The 21772-nt window shown below is 44.2% G+C and overlaps 1 protein-coding gene across 2 annotated transcripts in view; it reads right to left on the bottom strand.

Annotated features, from left to right (window-relative positions):
* LOC147610276 (MADS-box transcription factor 23-like) overlaps positions 1-21772 on the bottom strand; it is a 100049-nt gene that overhangs the window by 15389 nt on the left and 62888 nt on the right. For both annotated transcript variants that reach the window (XM_086786419.1, XM_086786420.1), the window contains exons 3-6: positions 3323-3398; positions 3059-3111; positions 2825-2924; positions 2685-2726 (exon numbers count right to left, since the gene is read on the bottom strand). In XM_086786419.1, coding sequence (XP_086642545.1) covers positions 2685-2726; positions 2825-2924; positions 3059-3111; positions 3323-3398 — 271 coding nt within the window. The remainder of the gene's footprint in view (positions 1-2684; positions 2727-2824; positions 2925-3058; positions 3112-3322; positions 3399-21772) is intronic.

Here is a 21772-nt window from a genome sequence, read left to right as displayed (position 1 = left end):
CTCTAGATGCATAACATAGCATTCCAGAGTGTCTTTGTAGTCCTGAATCTGGATTGGAAGCATCTCCACCTTGCGATCCCAAACTTGCCTTCCCGCAGGTAGACGTACCTCATAGGTATGGTCGCTGAGTGTCGTATCAAGACTCAATTTCTACACAAGTTTGTAGTTAACAAAGTTATGTGAACTGCCAGGGTCTAAAAGAATGTGAATTTTATGGCCATTCACTTCTCCATAAACTCGGAGAAGATCATGCAAGCCAAAAACTTTAGAGTTGAACAGACAATCAGAACATGTACTAGGACGAGAAAATACAGTAATTGACATACCTGTCAAAGACAACTAGTTAGGTGCCTTTGGCTTGGGTCCTGCGTTTGACTTGGTACCCTTTTGCTTTGGCACTCGTTACGTATGTGTCCTTTTTCTTCGCAGATAAAACAACGTCCTTCCTTCTTGAGCTTTAAAGCCCTAAGGAGTCGTTTCTTCTTCGCTGGTGTCGCACTTGAATTCTTCGAAGGTTGGTCCGAATTCAGTCTCCCAAAAAGGGAGGCGTAGGCATCATTGATCCTATGACCCAGATTCGTTCCTTACTCATGAAGCTCATTATCCGTGGTCTCCAGTAAAAGTGGAAAACCATGAAAAGCCTTCCTCCTTGCCCGCATTCTAGCTTGCACCATGGCCCGTGGGGATATCATATGGATCTTTTCAAAAGCCCCTCTCTGCAAGCTTGGTCCGTCCTTTGGGGACAAGTTTGTTGCCACCCTCTTTCGAGCTTGGGAAACCCTTCAATCTTCTCTTTCGAGAGCCATCCACATGCAAGGAGCCGCTTTTCCAACCACTGTTGTGGCACGCGCTCATGTACCTCCTTTCTCATCACCTTGGAGCCCACTCACGCATTGCATGGGAATGCCCTTGCTAAAGGCTCACCCAAACTCTGGATGTAGCAAACTGAAAGCGTAAACCAAGAGTATTTGCACTTAAACACTCTAATTAACCATTGAATTCAGCATAAGCATCAAAACATCATTTCACAAATATACATCAAAAGATTTTCTTCTTTCCATCATGAAACATTTGCACAACATTAGGGACCACAAGATAGGCTGGTCTACCCCCCCTCTTCAACTGGCATTTTCATTACCATTAAGGAGTGAAATACATAAAGCATCATAAGTGGACAGCCCAAGGCCCAGCCTTGTCAAACTACCACTTCTTTCCACAATGCAAGTGAATACAATAGCAAACAATATCTTCAAAATGACTGGCACCCTCAGCCCTTCATCACCGTGAGAGCACTATGGGATCCCATCTATGTGATCACACGTGAATCCGTCAAACTGAGATACTCAACCAGTTTTAAATGCATTCACCGCCTTGCCCCTAGCAAAGGCTCAAGTAAAGCTTCACACCTGTGATAATTCTTGTCAATGGCCTCTTGCACTTGTGACTTCAGCATATCTACATTTCATTTGCCCCAGAGAACTCTCACAAATGAGAGTGAATCCTTAACTGGTGTTCCGGGACCTCACACGACACTAGCAAGCCCGTACTAGCACATGGCGCACACACAGGAATTAAGAACCTAGTAAAACTCGCACTGACGGTCACTCCCAAGCACAAACTAAGAGTAGCAACGGAAGAGAACTTGTTGGAGATGCACCAGCAGCAGGAAATCAGTAATGGGCACCACCCACAGGAACAAATAGGCTCGTAGGCTGCCGAGACTGCTCAAAAACATGAAAAAACGGACAAAAACAGGGGTCGATCAGCCAAATCAGACCCAACAGAGGCTGAACAACCACTGCATGGCTGTACAGAAGCTGTCCGTACAACCGTACAGATATGTTCATACGGACTGAACAGAATCCGTTCAGAATATGGATATGTTTATACAGACTGAACGGAATCCGTACATTAATGGATTCTGTACAGACTGCAACAGAATGACGTTTTTGATATGGGAAATCTATTGGTAATGTAGGTTTGCTTTTGATGTCGTTTCAGCCTCCAAAATGGGATTCAAAGGTTCTCAGAAGTGATTACAGAGAGTAGAAGCATAGATAGGGGCGTGGAGATGACGCGAGGATCACAGAGATGCCTTCGGTTTTGCAAATGGCTGTGCAGGATTTGGTATTAGCAAAAACGACGATGCGCTTGTGTGCAGGGAAGATGACGATGAAGCTTGCAAAGAGGGAGAAATGAATCATGCATGGGCTTTTAGGTACCCACACCAACCTTTGGCTACATGGGTAGTTACTCCTCACTTATGGCGTGTCCAACCTACACATATAGGCAAATAGGATGCCCACAAGATTTGGGCCCTGGTCAATTTAATAAAGTGTCCACTCAAATTTTAATGTGTGAACCTACAAAGGTTATAAACATTACAAAGCATTTTAATGATAAAAGCAAAGGTTTAGAGTGCACTTACCACTTGTTCACATGCCACAAAACACATCAGAATACAAGGCATTCACACGGCTCACGTTTAGGCGTCTCAGGCCCGTGAACTGGACATCCGTAGCAGGCAGCCACACGAAAACAGTTCACGTGAAAACAGTTTCAAACATTGTTGTGAGTGCGTGGAGCACAGTTTGTGCACGCGTATATGTGAGAGAGAGAGAGACACAGAGAAAGAAGTACAGGAAAAGAACAAGAAAAGGAAATCACAACTAACTTTTAAGTACCTTTTCTTTAATCTCCTCAAGCTGATCTAGAAGTAGTTCCCCCTATAGATTGGACAAACATGTAAGAAAGAATGCACTTAGTGGTTTAGTGGACTACCAATACAAAAAGAAGCTAGGTCAAAGGTGTTGCATACACTTGCCTTTTTTGCACGAACACGTCCCAAGCTCTCATGGAGTTGCTGCTCCAAGTGAACAAGATCCTTTAATGTCAGCTGCTCTAGATCATCACCAGAGATGTTCCTGGCACAGGATCGCCCTTTTTAGGGTACATGAAAGCCATTGACCTTTTAAGAAATAGGACCTGTCAATGGCTATGTTATTATCCCCTTGTTCAAAATAATTAGCACACATCTGCTCATGTTGACAATGCATACCTGAGAGTTCTCAATTTCTTAGAGTGTTGAGTTAAGCTACCAGTCTTGGCGATCTGCAGCAGTACAAGAGGGTCACAAACTCATCATCAGTGTATTCAAATGTAAATAGGATTCCACCAGTATGAATTTCCACTGTAATGTAACCAATATGTCCATCTTTAAGATTATTTTTATAAAATTTTACCTGGTGAAATCTTAGAATCCAATAAGTCTTTGCCAATCCAAGGTTGTGATCTTTAAAAACATCAAAAAAGATAAACTCACATCAGAGGAGTTATTATTCTTGGGAGACTCCGAATCCTCGTGACACTTTTCATACCGTTCCAGTACACTTTGCATGCTGAAATCGAGAAATGACATAAAAGATCATTATCACCACCAAAACATGACTAGCTATACCAAGGGTGTACAGATACTTTGAAAGAAGAAATGCTACTCTATAGAAAAAGGATATCTTGGCTTTGGATCAACCGTGAGGATAGTTAATCAAGTAGGGCACCACAGGAAAGGCAGTGTAAACAGGGATTCACAAACATCCGCAAGACAGCGTCCCCCCTTATGCAAAAAGTTCAATGGCCAAGAGAGCTCTTATAATATTCAAAATAATGATTTATAACTAATAAAAGGGTGCCCACACTTATAAGAAGTACGGTCTTTTTTAACAAACCAATCCACCCACTGTGAACATGCACAAGTTTTGCCTTTGCTTTCCACATAATGGCCGTTCCTGTCAAACCCATGCCTTGTCAGGCTCACACCCCACATAATCCAACACGTGTCCTGCTCTCAAACACCCACCAAAATCTCCAAGATGCCTGGAACTTGGAAGCTAGACCTCCATAACCTCCCATTCCCAAAGCCTTTCCAGAAGTCCATAAATCCTATAAATCTGGTGAAATATAGATAGTTACGTATAGATCCAACAAGTCCTGAAAATGGGTCCATATTCCAAATGAAAAATGTAATATTGCTTTCAAAGAATAATCCAACATTTCCCATCCGTGGAAGTCATAAGAAACCGTATAGAGCCATAGAGATTAACCACGGATACCATATAGAAGCCATTATAACCAAGCTCATTAATGCTTTATTTGACAGGCGAAATACTCCCAATTTGCTTCAGCCGTTTCTTATTCCCAATCAACCTTAGGAGTGCATTGCTTTGGATTTTGTGATGAACCTGCCATGCACACCTCAAAGGAATGATGCCATATGGACCACTGTGGATAGGTGGCCCGTTTACGATAAAGGCTTGAAGCATGGCTCGTATCTTTTTTCTAGAAGTTCAAACAGCATGGAATGCCACAAATCATAGTGGGGATAGAGATCCCATAACCACTAGTCTTTCTGGAGGACATTGTTTGACAAATCCTCAGACGAACAGCCAAAGTGAGGCTGCAAATTCAGCAGCATTGGATCTATAAAAATGCTATGCAGTCCGACTAGTTAAGTATGATAAACAGCTGCTGTACAGCCTGTTTATAGGCAGCCAGTACAAAGAAAAACCACACTGCTGCTGTATGGCCAGCACTGGAGTGTCCAGTAGAGAGAGAGAAACAGTGTTGTACGTCCTGTCTGAAAGCAGCCAGCAGAGGAAAAGCAGCACTGTTGTAGTACAGTTTGAGGGCGACCAGCAAAGACAGGTGAACAATACTGTTGTCGGCCAGACATGAGGGCAAGACAAAAAGAGAGAGAGCTCTGTACAGCCTGTTCAAAGGCAAGAGAAGAGAGAGAGAGAACTTGCTACAGCCGGCGTGTGTCCCTATGGGCATGCCAATAAGTGAACAGCCCCTCCTCTTTTCAACCCTTCAGCCCAGCCCCTTTTAGCTGAGGTCGGTCAGTTATTAAAAAATGGTCAATGCTTTTCCACCTTCCCAAAAGTGGCTTTGCTTGCTAAAAATATCCAAACTTTAGCTTTGTTTAGCCAAAGACTCTATAAATGATAGAACTCAGCCTTCTTTAGTGTCCAGGCTATAAAAATACCTCTCAAAAGTGGGCCCGACAAGCTGGCCCACATGTCTATGCAGCATCCTTACAAGTGCCCAAACCTTAAATATCGGTGTGAACACCAGACATCTTCGAAGAAATGCTTTTTTTCTTTAGCCACTCCCTTCTTTTGAGGAAAATCCCGGTTCTCACCTTGGGTGTGGGTTCCCCCCAAAACATTGATCAAGGGTGGTAAAAGGCCAAAATGGTGACACCTTTGGTGGAGTATGCATACAACGCACACTGCTTGCATCTACGGACACGGCTGCATTCGAAATCATTTATGGCATGGTAATATTGCTTACTATCCTTCGCACAAAAGATGAGACCTTTGCTACAGATGAGTGTGTTAGGGACTCAGACATTGCCTTTGCCCATGTGCAGACAGCCACAGAGTAGCCTCTGGATCAATGTCCCACGGTCCACCAAATCCAAAAAAAGTACATAGATAAATGACTCAAGGCTCATGAGAGATCAGATTCAACTTCGTGCCCATTATCCTCTCCATCACACTCATCCTCACTCTCACTACTAGTACCACTGGCTAAGTCCTCCTCAAATGTCTCATCCTCATGATCTGTTGGAGTCGCATTGGTACTAGCAAGTGCCTGGGATCGTGTACCGTGAGATGTAACTATAATCTCCTCATACAACAACATGGAATAGATCTCTCCTCCGGAGGGATGTCGGGGATCTCCTTGCACTTTGTGATATTAATCTTGTCAGGATTGACTTGGCGAGGCTCAATGGGATGCCTTTCTGCTCTATCAATCCCAAATTGCAATGACAGAACACAAGCCTCTCCGATTGTGCAATTGAGAGCCTATTCCTCTTCTTGGTGTGGAAAAGTGCCCATGTACTCCAGTTTCTCTCACAAGGTCCTGAACTAGAGTCTTGTGAGAGAACTCTCATGGCAATGCATCTCTGCAAATAAAAATCAACACCATTCACCATTGAATAGAAGTATAAGAATGTCAATATTCTTAGACAAGTTATACTTAGTAACTTGTTACTTACCAAGTCTAGAGTACCAATGTCATATTTCTCCCACCAAGATACAGGCTCAATTGTATGTCCCTCAGTTGTGCTGTTGGCCGTCCAAAAATGTGGGTATTGTTCCAAGCTCATCCTCCAACTTTCTCATAAGTTGCACATCACCATCCACTAGCCTAGAAATGTAAGAGCTTCATCTTGCCTCTAGCTCTTCACTCAAGTACTCCTCATCACTTCTCCAAAGAGGATGCAAAATGTGTGCAACCGCGTGGATTGGCCCATCAAACCAATTCCATTGTTGGTTCCATATCTCCCTAATATATACCTAGATGAATCCAGAGACACGGCCAAATTCACCTTATAAGAAAGTGAAATTTATAACCTCATGGTAAACATCCACAAGACAATAAATCATCAACTCCATCATGCATAGTATGGCCTAGATACTACGACATCCCCACTAACGTCATGAGTGCCCAATAGTGGGTGTAGAACTTGGTATCAATATATGCTCCCACACACACACACACACACACACCCACCCCGCACACACACACACACACATAATATGAGTTCAAAGTTGTAAGTGGAAAAACAAAAAGTAAGCAATGAGCATATACTTCAATCTTCTAAGTTCTATGATCTATCTAACTTCAAGAGAAAGAATAAGTGTGATATGCAGCGGAAGTCTTTGTATTGGAAGATCCTGTCACACAAATGCTCACACCGTCTTCTGTATCGTGAGTTTCGTGAGTTTCGTGAGTTTAGCAATCCACTTTAATACTTCAAACTTTAAAGAGATGAGAGAGAGATATGAGAACTGTACACCAGATAAGGTCCCGAATTACCCACTAAAGGGCCTCCTATCCCGATAACAAGATAGTATTTGCTTTATTTCTTTAGAGAGAATGATTGTGGACTGTAGATAAGCCAAACGCAAGATCTCGGAGGATCGGAAGCCTGGCTGAACTGTACACGGCTGTAGAAACACCTCGATGAACTGATCTCGAGCCTATGCACTCTTCCCAAGGGCATGAGGAAGGGTTGCACACCTAAGGCTGAGAAAAGAAGGCGGTGGACTGTTCTAAGCTATGTTAGAATGCTGTAAATGCTTATGAATGCTGTGTTACCTTCACCAAAGGGCTGTAGCATGTATGGATGATGCATATAGGCGAAGGAACTGCTGTAGAACTGCTGTAGGACTGAAAACGCAAGGTAGGACTGCTAAGGAACTGTAAACGCAGGGCTGTGCTGATGCTGGACAGAAAAACGCAGGACTGTTTGCTGTTTTGGGGGACTGTGGATGACTGAACTGCAGACGGCTGTGTACTATGCAGAAAACGCAGGGATGCCTGCTGAATTGGGGCCTGAAAAGGTGCTGAAAACAGGCGCCTATGTCCTGAATGGCTGCGCCTAGCTCTGCAAGGACTGTAGTATGCTTGGACTGCTGTAGATGCTGATCGGAAGCAACACGCAAGACCTCCTGGCTGGAGAAGCAAACGCAGAAGCTCCAATAGGGCTGGATTAGTCTAGGACTGAAGGCGAGGATGCTCCTAAGGCTGAGGATGAAGGTGCCTAACTCACTGAAGCCTGAATGAGAAACTAAGCCCTATGCAAGCCTATTTATACTAACTAGAGGCTGGTCAAGTTGGCTGGTCATTTATTTAATAAAGTTTATATTTATAAATGACAATAAATGCTAAATAAATACCAAAAAATATGGAAAAAATATCAAATAAATCCTAGTAATTTCCTTAAGGATTCTGGGATGTTCTAAATGATGCACAGGCATATGAATGCATATTATGCAGGATGCAGAGTGCTTTCTGATGCAAACCCTAAGGCTTCTACTGACTCTACATGCATGAATGATTCTCTCCAAGTGGATTAAGGGACTTGACTGACTGACTGACCCGCTAACTGTTGCACTGCTGATGATGAGCCAATTTGTCACCATGCACTGAGTGCAAAGTGCATGTGACATTCCCTCCTGCTTAGCTTGGCAGCAGATTCATGGCTCCCAAGTAGTCCGCCAACAACTGGGGGTACTCTGGAAGAACTCCTCATCTAGCCATACAGCTTCGTGGGTGCCTCGATCTCGGAATTTCATATAGAACTGACGTATCCGCCATCAACCGGAACCATGCTTCCATCGATGAAGAAGAATATGCTCGGGCTCAATAACTTCTACTTCGTCTACCACGTCTGGCTGCTCTTCATCTGAAACATCAAACACTTCTGGACCAACATATGGTTTTAGCCAAGAAACATTGAAAACATCATGCATTGGCCAACTGGTAGGCAACTTTAACTTCATGGAGACATCACTTAACTTTTTGATTATTGGAAAAGGGCCAAAACTACGGAATGAAAGCTTGGGACAACGTTTGCCCACTTGTTTCAATCTTTGTTTCATGATACGCAAATAGACCCAATCCCCTTCCTTGAAGTGGACATCTCGTCTAGTTTTATTCGTCTGTCTACTATATGCTTCTTGAGCTTTGGTCAAGCGGTCCTTGACTGACTCAATGATCTCCGAAAATGCTTTCGTGGTTTTATTAGCCTCTAAAGATGGAGACACCATTCTCGTCAAAAGAGAAGAAAAACGGCGACCAAAGGTTGCTTCATATGGAGTCCGTCCGAGACTGGATGAATGAGTGTCGTTCAAGATAGCTTGGACCAATGGAAGATAATGTTCCCATTTGGACTGCTGGTCATGACAGTATGACTTGAGAACATCAAAGGCCAACTGGTTATAAATTTTTGTTTGGCCATCTGTCTACGGATGGAATGTACTAGACAACTATAACTTAGTTCCAAAGTTTTCAAATAATGCTCTCCAGAAATGCAAGGTAAACTTGGAATCTCTATCTGATGTTATGGTGCTAGGCAAACCACAAACTGGATACCAATGCTTGAGAAACAGACGGGCTACGTTCTCGGCTGTGGCCGTATGCTTGCATGGAATGAGCATGCAGAATTTACTAAAGCGATCCACAATGGTAAAACACTGAATGTTATGGGATCCGGTGGATGTTGGTAGAGGCCCTACAAAGTCCATAGATATGTCAATGAAAGGTCCGTCGGAGATGGGCAAAGGTTGAAGTAAACCTGCCTTCTTTGTATGGGGAATCTTGACTTTTTGACAAATCTTACAGGCTTATACATGTGCATAGACATCACGCCTCATCTTTGGCCAATAAAATGACCATTCTAATTTCTCGAGGGTGCTGTTGATACCCCTATGTCCTCCAACTAAGGAGTCATGGGCATCGTGGAGAAGAGCAGAACGCTTTTCCCGAGTAACACAGAGACGGTTCTTGTAGAACAACCAACCGTTCTGTACTGAATAGTGACCAGGCTCAGAATTGAGGGCCAAACTGTACTGAGTACCAAACTCAAGGGAGTCGACATATTGGTCTTTCATACTATCTAAGTCCTTCCCCGTGATTTCGAGAATGTTAGATTCTTGGACTGCCTGGATGCTGGACTTTCCACTAAGAGCATCTGGTACTGGGTTATGCTTACCAGGGATGTATTCAATCATACCTCCAAACTGTTGGAAGATTTGACTCCACCTGACCTGTCGATCACTCCACTGGGCACTTGGCATAGTCTGAAGCCACTTAAGTGCTTGGTGGTCTGTTTTCACTGTGAAAGCCTGTCCATAAAGAAAAGGCTTCCAATGCTTGAGCACTATGATCACACCCAAAAGCTCTTTGTCATTTACCGAATAATTCTTTTCAGCAACATCCAACTTTCTACTGTAATATGCCACGGGTCTATTGTCCTGCTGGAGGACTGCACCTATGGCTACATTGCTGGCATCGGTGATGACCTCGAAAGGTTCGTCCCATGATGCTAACTTTAATACAGGTGCTTCTGACGCAGCTTTCCGGAGTGCACGGAATGCATCAAGTGCCTTGGGTGTAACTGAGACTTTTTGCTTACGAGTCTTCACCCCCTTGAGCAAGTCGGTAATGAGGTGCTACAAGGTTGAAAAACTGATGGACATGGGTACTATAGGCCTGACAAAGAGCTACGAATGAGCGGATTTCTTGGGCGGTCTTAGGAATGTCCCAATCTAAGATCTCCTGAACCTTTGATGGATCCAGTCTAATCCCATCGGAACCGATGATGTAGCCCAAGTACTGAACTTCGTTAACACCAAAGACAGACTTTTTGGCGTTTATGTAGAGCTGATTATCTCGCAAAAGTTGCAAGACTTTCTCCACATCTTTCTCATGCTGCTCCGCAGTGGCTGAGAAGACTACTATGTCATCAAGGAATATGAAAACACACTTCCCAATGTGGACTGCGAAAATCCTAGACATCATCTTATTGAAGGTTGCGGGTGCATTTGTAAGCCCAAAAGGCATGACTACGAACTCGTAGTGACCACGCTCAATCCAAAAAGCTGTTTTTGGAATGTCAGCTTCAAAAATGCGGACCTGATGGTAACCACTCTTGAGGTCGATCTTAGTGAAAAACTTAGCACCGTCTAAACGCTCCAAAATGTGCTCTATCCTTGGCATAGGAAACTTATTCTTGATAGTGAGTTTGTTTAATGCCCTGTAGTCTACACAAAGGCGTGCAGACTTGTCCTTCTTTTGGACAAATAGGATAGGTGTAGCAAATGGGGAGGAAGAAGGCCGAATGAATCCGGCTCGGAGAAGCTCAGATAACTGCTTTTCTAACTCGCCCTCTAAAGTCTTGGAAAGACGATAGGGAAACCTGCTAGGAGGATCTGATCCAAGGACCAAATCAATGTGATGGTCCTCACGGTGAGAGGGTGGGAGACGGGGCGAGAGATCGTTCCTAAGCATAACGTCCTGGTGTCTGGATAGGAGGTCTGCTAACTGAGGGACTGAAGATGTAACGGATGCTACTAATGAGGGAGGGCCTGTTTGAGCACGAACATAAAGGAGTGCTCCTTCTGCTCCCTTGCGGATAGCTCGTCTGGCCTGGAGATGCAAAATCAATGGGATGCCAAGAATGCTTCTATCCCCACGAATCATGACAGGCTCAAGAAAACCTTTACAAATAGTAAAAGTGTCCTGCCCCCAAACGGGAATAGGCTCATTCTGACGAAACCACTGAATTCCTAAGATCATGTCACACCCCAATGAAGGAGCTAAAGAAGCTCAGCTGAAACAGTTAGGGTTTCATGTGGGAGACACACACAGAGAAGAAGGGAGAGAGAGAGAGAGAGAGAGAGACATGTGGGGATAAGTCAACTCACAAAGTATGAGTGTGTGACTCCCCTATCACACATGTATATTTGCTCTAGTACACATAGTGCACTTAGTACTTTTAATGTACTAAGTTTACTATGTACTATAAAACTTATGGGCTTGTACACACTATAAGAGTGGGCATAATGCCTTTACCCCAACAACCTCCCACTTAAAGGCAATGTGCCCTTAAGTGAAGGAAAAGAAAAAATCAGCATGTACATGATAATATACAAGGCCATATCAAGACTGAAACTGGCCTCATCCAATGCCCATCAAGTGTCTGCAATGAGCAAACCGCTCTGGAGGCAAACTCTTTGTCAATAGATCAGCCGGTTTGTCATCCGTATGAATCTTGACAAGCTGAATCAGCTTGTCCTCTATCGCCTCTCTGATGAAGTGATACTTCACATCCACATGCTTCGTCTTTGCATGAAAGACAGGGTTCTTTGCCAACTGGATGGCACTCTGACTGTCACAATGCAACAATGGAATATCCCCTGTAAAACCCAAATCAACCACTAACCGAGATAGCCATAATGCCTCCTTGCAAGCCTCTGTGGCTGCAATATACTCGGCCTCTGTAGTAGATAAGGCAATGCACTTCTGCATCCTGGATATCCATGACACAGCACCTCCTGTGAATGTAAACACATAACCGGTAGTAGACTTCCGGTTATCTGGATGACCGGCATAATCCGCATCCGTGTAACCATGCACTAATGCATCCTGTTTGCCAAAGCAGATGCACATATCCTGTGTGCCCTTCAGGTATCTCATGACACCTTTCACTGCTTCCCAATGCTTCTTGCCAGGATTGGCCATGTATCTAATAACCACTCCCGCTGCAAATGCAATGTCCGGCCTGGTAGCAACCATGGCATACATGAGACTGCCACAAGCTGAAGCATACGGAATCTTGGCCATATCAGCCCTATCACTATCCGACTGTGGGCTGTCCATAGCACTGAGTTTCACATATGGAGGCAAAGGAGTACTAGTCTTCTTCCCCCACTTTGCCAATGTATTCCTTTTGAGACAAATACAACACATGCTGATTTCTGTCCCGAAGTATCCGCATACCCAAAATGTAATTTGCATCACCCAAATCCTTCATATCAAAGGTTTGATGCAGCCTCTTCTTCAAGGCATCCTTCTCTTTACGAGATTTCCCGGCAATTAACATATCATCAACATACAAGATGAGGATCAATAGACTGCCATCCAAAGCTTTCTTGGTGTATAAGCAGTGATCTATGTCACTCCTCCTGAAATCCTCGGATTTCATGAATGTATCAAATTTATGATACCATTCCCTTGGTGCCTGTTTGAGCCCATAAAGACTCTTTTTCAGCTTGCATACAAGCTTCTCCTTTCCATTCGCTGCATAACCCTCTGGCTGTTGCATATATATCTCCTCATGGAGATCACCGTGAAGAAAAGCAGTCTTCACATCCATCTGAATCAAATCCAAATCATCATGAGCAACCAAAGCTAATACAGCTCTAAGTGTGGTCATTTTGACCACTGGAGAGAAGATCTCATCAAAGTCCACACCATATTCCTGCTTGAAGCCCTTAGCCACTAACCTGGCTTTGTATCAGGTGCAACTTTGAGCCTGTAAACCCACTTGCATGGCAAAACCTTCTTGCCTGTAGGCAAATGCACCAACTTCCATGTTCCATTTTTGTGCAAAGAATCCATCTCTGACTTCATAGCACGCTCCCAAAGAGCCTTGTCTGCCCTCTGTAAAGCCTCCTTATAACAAGAGGGCTCCCCACAATCAGTGAGCATCAAGTAGTCAACCCCTGGAACAAACCTGTCAGGGGGTCGGGAGGGTCTTGTGGACCTCCGTACCCAATGATCATCATTTGCAGGTTGTTGTCCAGCCTGCATATCACCTATTGGTGGCTCTTGTTCCATGCCATAAGGTTGAAAGATCATGCCCGGTATCTCCTCTAACTGTGGGATATCCATAGGGATATCTTCTGCCATCTCTGGCTGTCCATTTGGACGATTTTCAGCACCATTTAAGGGCTGGTTTTGTTGCTGTAATGGCTGATTTACAGCCCTTGGTTGTTGTCCATGATGTCCATCATCATCAAAGATGACTCTGCCAGGCTCCTGTTGCCTTGCAAGCTCCTTATACATGCATGTTTCATCAAAAATGACATCATTGCTGCGTATAATCTTTCTATTCACTAGATCCCAAAGTCTATACCCCATTTCACCTCTGTCACCATATCCTAGGAATATGCATTTGTGAGACTTAGGATCAAGTTTGGTGCGTATGTGCACGTACACAACGCAACCAAACACTCTCAAGTGCTTGTAGGACGGAGGCTTCCCTGTCCATACTTCCTCTGGCACTTTCCCACCAAGCCTCGTGTTAGGTGACCTGTTATAAGATGAACGGCTGTCATAACAGCTTCAGCCCAAAAACCATGAGGTAACGCAGCATGTGACAACATAGAACGGACCTTCTCCTGAATGGTCCTGTTCATCCTCTCTGCTGTCCCGTTTTGTGGAGGATCATAAGGAGTAGAGAGCTCCCTCTTGATGCCTTTAGCATCACAAAAGTCCTGAAACTGTTTGGACATATACTCTCCACCATTGTCGGAACGCAAAGCCTTCAGTGTTTTGCCAGTTTGATTCTCAACATGAGCAACAAACTTTACAAACACTGAGAATGTATCACTCTTCAAACGAAGAGGATAAACCCACACCTTGCGTGTGGCATCATCAATAAAGGACACAAAATATTTTGCCCCTCCCAAAGAAAGCTGAGGCATCTCACATACATCTGTATGCACAAGCTCTAACTGAGCATCTTTCTGTCCAAGAGCTTTCTTGTGGGGGCACTGGAGTTGCCTGCCATATATACAATGCTCACAAAACTGAAAACTTGAGAACTTTAGAGAAGGCAAGTAACCAAAACGAGACAATTGCTCCATTCCTTTGACACTCGTGTGTCCCAACCGGCTATGCCACATAGAGATTTCCGGCAGCTCAATTGCATTTACATTAGCATGGTGACAAACATTAGCATGCATGAAGTAAAGAGTGTCCACCTTAGAGCCTCTGGCAACAACCAGTGAGCCCTTACTAATCTTCCACTTTCCACGACCAAATGTGGTAACATAATCAGCATCATCAAGCTGTCCAGTAGAAATCAGGTTCTTCTTGATCTCAGGCACATGCCTGACATCATGGAGCATAAGCTGTGAGCCATCTGAAAACACAAGCCTCACATCACCTCTGCCAAGAATCTAGCATGCATGGTTGTCACCCAAATAAACTACTCCTTCATTGCCAGCAGTATACCTGACAAACAAGTCTCTGTAACCTGTGACATGAAAGGAGGCACCTGAATCAATGATCCATGAGTGCATACCATGACCATCTCCTGCATGGAGTGAATGGGCATCAAGTGAAGACATGAATAGGACTTCATCCTCACTGTCACCTGCATGTGACACATTGACTTCTTCAATCTTGACTCCACTTTTGCCCTTTGCATCTTTGGCTTCATCTTTGTCTTTGTCTTTGCCTCCACTGCACCAAAGCACACAAAGCTCCCAAAGTTTATCTCCCACTGCGGAAGCACGAATGCAACTCTCCTCCCACTGAATGTGATACAATCACCAAAATCTTGTTGCTGCAGATTTATGACAGCACCTTAGATGTGCTCTGTTCCCCTTCCAAAATACTGTACAACAGTACTAAGTGCTCACCAATGATGTACCAAATCTGTACCGGCACGTACAGCAGCTGAAAATGAGCCTTTTCCTCACTCAAATCAATGTACAGCCATGCCAAAACTTGTACAAAGTTGTACCAAATCTGTACCAACAAGTACAATAGCAATAAATGCTCTCCTGGCTGTCCAAATGAGTGAAAATCAGACCTTGACAGTCCCCACCACTGCATACAATAGTCCCAGACAAAAATTGGGCAAAAGCCCCTTGACTGCAAGTGGATTACTGAGGGTTCAAGGCATAAAAGTCTTCCCTGCTGCTTTGCCAAGCTCACCAAGCACAAAATCTTGACAAGCCCCTTGATTCAAGATCAATTTCTGATCATGAATGGTACATTAATGCACATGAAGGCATCGAGAGTCTACACAATGCTTCCCCCTGGCCACATATACATCCAATACATAAAAGCCCCTTGATTTACTGGCACATTGAGTGCTTGACAGGCATCAACACATTGCCCAAGCATCAAATGCCAGTGCCTGCATGCAAATCAACCCAATTGGCACAAAAGCCCTTTGATTTGCACTCCAATTTCCTGGAATTTAGCCCCGAATGTGAGATTGCTCACATCATTCAGCATGTATGAATGCCCAATGGCACAATTACATCAAAAGCCCCAAATGTTAACACCCAATTTCCTGCCAATTGACCCGGAATGTGACCAATGTCACCCAATGTTGCCAATTGTGCTGAAATCTGAGCCATTAGGACCTGTACCTGCTCAATTGATGATAATGGACATGAGAAAATGGAACAGCACAAGTGTGGGCATGGTGGTTGCTGAGTCAAAATATTGAATGATTCACATGGGGGGTGCCCGGACAGAGTTAATGATGTGTGGACATCCCTAGGTGTGAAGGGGGGAACTAGAACATTAAAATTTTAATGTTTTATTGAAGGTTGCCCCTAGGCCTTAGTGGCCCCTAGGGAACTTTATTAACAATTAAAGTTGGGGCCCTAGGATTAATATGGAGAGGGGGCAACTCCACTTTTGGAGTGCATGCCTCTCTCTCTTGCTTTTGGGAGACAGGTGTGTATGCTCAAGCGTGGAAGAGAAAAGGGAAGAAGTCGACTGCGTTTGCTGTGAAGAGTGCAAGCTGTACTGCATACCGGCTGTATAGACCACGTAGCTGCACGCCGTACAGTCAGGCGACTGCAGTACTGTTGGGTACTGGCTCTGGCGGCGCTTGCTAGTAGAGTCAACAGGTTGAAGGCAGTACGGGCAGAACTGTACGGACAGATCAGTCGTCTGCAGTTCCGTACAGTCAGTACAGGTGGTGTCTGCTGTACAACAGCAAGTACAGTCTATTGGGCATCATCTGTTTCAGGCGGCGCAGACGTCCAGCATCCAGACAGCAGACGGGTTAATTCTGGTTACTGCAAGTACAGCCCGTACAGTCCTGTACGGACAGGTACAATCAAGTGCAGCCTGGTACAGTGCTGTTTTTCAGGACTGTACAGACAGGTACAGCACTGAGGTGGATACAGGGAGGAGGGTACAGACAAGTACACTCACACGTGTGAAGCAGGGTTGTGGAAACAAGTGCCTGCAAGTACAGATTGGTACCGTTACTTCCTCCCGTGCAGATCCACGAGCTGATTTTGGGTAAGCTCTGAGTTTGTTCATCTATCTCTCTCTCTATTGCTTTATGTCTGTTGCAAATTTGAGCTATCTGGCCCCTTGTGAGAGGAGGGGTATGGCAAATTGAAAAGGGTGGAGACAGAGGTTGAACAGTGAATGTATGTATGAGCTGAGATGTTGAATCTTGTGCTTGAGATATGCCAGATGTATGCTCATGGCTGCCTTGCTTAGTGGTCTTGGCTGATCAGAGGGAGGCACAGTGTGTTGTTTTGAGACACAGATCTGTGTGTGTGAATCCTCTGTGCTAAGAGGTATTGTGGGCTGTCAGATTGGACATACAGGTGTAATCTCTTGGCTGATTTTTGTTGTACTCAGCCTTTCATACTTTTGAAATTGAATAAAGAAATACCGCAAGTGGCGCCAAGCTTTGGGGCCAACAGGTGTCGCTTTGTTTTCAGATTTGGGCACTATAGCTCCAATCTATTCTGTTTTCATATCTAGACTACAAGTGGACGGGTGACTGCTAGTCCACCGCACTCTGGTTTCTATCAGAGGCCGGTTTCAAGGTTCCGTTGCCGGGACCAATCATCAACTTTCTGAAGGGGGTCAGCTCATGGTTGCCTCGAAGAAAGCCATCGCTGAAAAATTCAGCAAACATGTCTGATACAGAGGATGAGTACTTCTATCATGAAGAGGAAGAGCAAGAGACCTCTCCTGAGAGAGATGTATCTGAGGATATTCATGCAGGAGAAAAGGCTGCAGATGATGAGCATTATGAGGATGTAACACAGCCAGAAGATGTACTTGGTAAAGAGGATGATGATGCTCGGTTCAAAGATCGTTTGGCTAGTGTTATGGATGTATTTATGCAGCTCACACAAAGTGAGAGATTTGCTGAATTTATTGAAGGCCTTGGGGTGTTAGGGTTAGGGTTTGGAGGTGCTGCAAATACAAGCGTGGGAAGCAGAGAGAGAGAACACGACTCTTTGTGTATTCAGATAATGAAGTGAAGTACAATAGCCACATAATAAAGTGACCTAAAAAGATGTGTGTTCACATGTCCGGCCATAAAATGTGCCGAGTGGACCAAAACACTTATAAACTGCTTATAAGTGAAACTAAGCTAAACTGGGGGGAAAAAACCTCCACTAACTGAAGTAAAAAGTGCCCCAGTAATCTACTGATGATCACTAGAACTCCTCTGGGTGCATACACAGCATAAAACCCAACAAACCCCCCTGGAGTGATATGTGATCACTGTACATCATCCACCAAAAGGAAACAAATTCAAAGCAGTGCGGAATGCTTCGAATTTCGGACGTGGTAATGCCTTGGTGAAGATGTCTGCCACATTCTGATCTGTAAGACAGTAGATCAGACTGATATCTCCTGCCTGGAGTCTCTCCCGAACAAAATGATAGTGAATCTCAATGTGTTTCGTGCGAGAATGAAACACAGGATTCCTGGCCACAGCAATGGCACTCTGACTATCAGTATAGATAGGTGTAGGCTCCTCCACTGAAATATCCATATCAGTCATGAGACGACGCAGCCAAACACACTCAACAGTAGTAGTGTAGGCTGCTCTGTACTCTGCCTCACAAGACGAAGTGGCCACTGTGGTCTGTTTCTTGCTTAGCCAAGAAATGCATGAAGAGCCAAGAAAGAAACAATTTCCACTAGTGGAATGTCTGGTATCAAAATCACCAGCCCAATCTGAATCACTGTAAGCGTATAACTGCATGTCACCCCCCTCAGGATAAAGCAATCCAAGAGACAAGGTACCCTGCAAACACCGGAATACACGCTTCACAGCTTGCCAATGTGACAACCGTGGACTGTGCATGAATCTGCTCAACTGAGAGACTGCATACTGAATATCTCGCCGTGTAGTACACAAGTAAATAAGGCACCCAACAGCCTGAGCATATGTAGTGGCATCAAAGGAAATACTGTCATCTTGTAGTGACAGTTTCATCCCAGGCTCCATAGGAGTACTAATAGGCTTGCAATCCTGAAATTTAAACTTCTCCAGAAGTTTAGCAACATACCGAGATTGCAATAACCCAATGCCTTTGTTATCCTGCACAAACTGTATGCCCAAATAGTAGTGTACAAGCCCCAAATCAGACATGTCAAATGTCTGTTGCAGTATCTCTTTAAAAGCTGCAATTTTGTCATCATTTGATCCCATGAGCAAGAGATCATCTACATAAAGACTGATGACCAGCAGATCTGTCTCTTCTTTCTTTACATACAAGGTGGCTTCTGATGGACTGTTCACAAATCCTTGAGTGAGTAGGAAAGCATCTATCTTTGCATACCAAGCTCGTGGAGCTTGTTTCAAACCATAGGCCTTTTTCAGCCTACATACTTTCCTTTCATGACCATGTTCTGCAAAACCCATGGGCTGATATACATAAACTTCCTCCTCGAGGTCCCCATGTAGGAATGCAGTCTTTATGTCCAACTGGTGAACAACCCAACCACGATGTGCAGCCAATGCAATGACACACCTAAGTGTCGACATACGGGATATAGGAGCAAATGTCTCCTCATAATCAATGCCCTTCTTCTGTGCATAGCCCTTTGCAACTAGACGGGCTTTGTACCTGTCAATGGATCCACCTGCATGTCTTTTCAACTTATAGACCCACTTAGTACCAATTGCTTTCTTGCCTTTGGGCAGATCAACCAAATCCCATGTTTGATTCCTTTTAATAGAATCAAGCTCATCCTGCATGGCTTTGTTCCAATGCACATTGTCTCGTGCATCCACAAATGAATCAGGCTCATCATCATCCTGTAAACTGGCTGCCATAACCAGATTCAAATCCATGATGTGTGCATGCTCATTGGTCCGTGTCTCCCTACGAGTACGACCAGCAAGAGGACCCTCTAAATGGCTGTCCTGTAATGTCCTCAAATACCATCTAGGTATGTGTCTGACCTGTGGTGCCTGCTGCCCCATATTTGGTTCAGCATTTGGCTCAATTTGCTGCTGAATTTCTGCACCACCTTCATCATTTGCTGGCTGTCCTGTACCCTCATGAGTTGGATCACCAACTGTGGAATGAAACTCCATAGGTAGTAGACCTTCAAACACATCATTTTCAGCCTGATTTGCATCATAACCAGCCATGGATATTTCTGATTTTTCATCAAAAATCACATCCCGACTAGTGAATATCTTCCTGGATAGTGGGTCATACAACCGGTAGCCCTTGCTCTCACGGCTATACCCAACAAAAATGCATTTTGTGGCTTTATCATCCAACTTCCTCCTCAACTCTTTGGGTATGTGTGCATATGCAAGACACCCAAAGATACGAAAATGTGATACAGAAGGCTTGCGGCCATGCCAAGCCTCAAAAGGAGTAATGGAAACCAATGCCTTTGTGGGACATCGATTCAAAATATGACAAGCACACATGACAGCTTCCACCCAAAAGATATGTGGTAGCCTCTTTGCCTTTAGCATACATCTGGCCATCTCCATGAGTGACCGATTCTTCCTTTCTGCAACCCCATTCTGCTGTGGAGTATAAGGAGTAGTATACTGATGTTTTATACCTCTACTCTCAAGAAAGGAATTCAACATGTGTGACATATATTCCCCCCCTCGGTCAAAACGGAGAGTCTTAACCTTGCATCCTGACTCTGTCTCAGCAAGTGCTACAAAGGCCAAAAATGCATCATATACCTGTGATTTCTGTGTCAAAGGATAGACCCAGTATATACGAGAGAAGTCATCAATAAATGTTGCAAAATAGAAGCAACCACCTAATGACTTCGTCTGCATGGGACCACAAAGATCACTGTGTATAAGCTGCAACTTTGCAGTTGCTCGTAGAGCCTGATCACGTGGGAAGGAAAACCTATGCATTTTTCCCAAAATACATCCTTCACAAATGTGATTTGGAGGCTTCTCCATGAGAGGTGGATCTGTAAACATATTATGTCGCTGCATAAGCATAAGACTACCAAAATTTACATGCCCCATGCGAGCATGCCATAACTCCGCATCAACCATAGCTGGAGTAAGAGTGAATGCATTATAAGCAGACTGATCCACTGGCTGAAATGCATCCAACTGATAAAGTCCATGACATAATGTACCACTAAGCATCAAGGTCAAAGCATTAGCTTTGTCTCTGACCATGCATTTATCAGCATCAAAGTGGACTTGCATACCACAATGTGCTAAAGAAGAAATGGACAACAAATTCTTCTTTATCCCTGGTACATATAAGGCATCTGTAAGGCGGAGAATGGAGCCATCAATGGCTGTGAGCTGAATCTCCCCAATGCCACGAACTGGATATGAAGCATTGTTGGCACACTGAACAGTTTTGCCAATAGGAGCAGGGCAACATGACAAAACAAATCCCTTCAAGATGTGATATGCTTTGAGGCACCACTATCAAAATACCAAGTACATGCATGCTCTGTCATACTGAGTGCCTGTGAAGACCAAGAGGCATCATAGCTGCATGTATAGAAACAGTAATCCCTGTCCTCAACAAAAGAAGCAGTCTCTGGAGGAGCTTTAGAGGCATCATTTACAGACATCCCAGCTTCCTTTGCCTTCTCTTTGGCAATCCTCTTTCTACATTCTGTGATGTAGTGACCTGGCTTCTTACAGTAATGACATTTGCCCTTCTTCTTGGGCTGTCCATCACCTTTCTTGGTATCCCGAGATGAACCACCATCACCTGAATTCTGATTTGAACTCTTTGGCTGAGTTTTTCCTTTCCCCTTTTGTCCTGTAGTAAATGCTTGTTCAGCACTTCTATTCATATTCATATTCTTCCTCATTTGCTCTTCTTGTAGCAAGAGAGCAACAAGTTCTTGATACTTAAGGGGTTCAGCAGCATTCCTCATGCTGAGGTTCAAAGAGGTATGAAAAGCCAAGTAAGATCTTGGCAAAGAGTGCAAGATGGTGGACACAAGCTGTGTCTCAGGAATAATCTCATCCACATTGATGAGTTGCTCTCTCAAATCCTGCAGCTTGTTTAAGTGGCTAGACATATCATCTCCTTCATGCATTTTCTGATTTTCCAGCTCTCTTTTCAAAAATGAGATCCGAGCCTCATTACGAGCAGCATACATCTGCTCCAAAGTCACCCATGCATTCTGTGAAGAGCCAGCTGAACGAATA

Source organism: Cibotium barometz, chromosome 49, assembly GCF_041138505.1.
Source record: "Cibotium barometz isolate CiBa-2024 chromosome 49, ASM4113850v1, whole genome shotgun sequence".
Taxonomy (NCBI): Eukaryota; Viridiplantae; Streptophyta; class Polypodiopsida; order Cyatheales; family Cibotiaceae; genus Cibotium; species Cibotium barometz.
The sequence above is the reverse complement of the archived record's forward strand: the minus strand, read 5'-3'. Positions and strand labels throughout refer to the sequence as shown.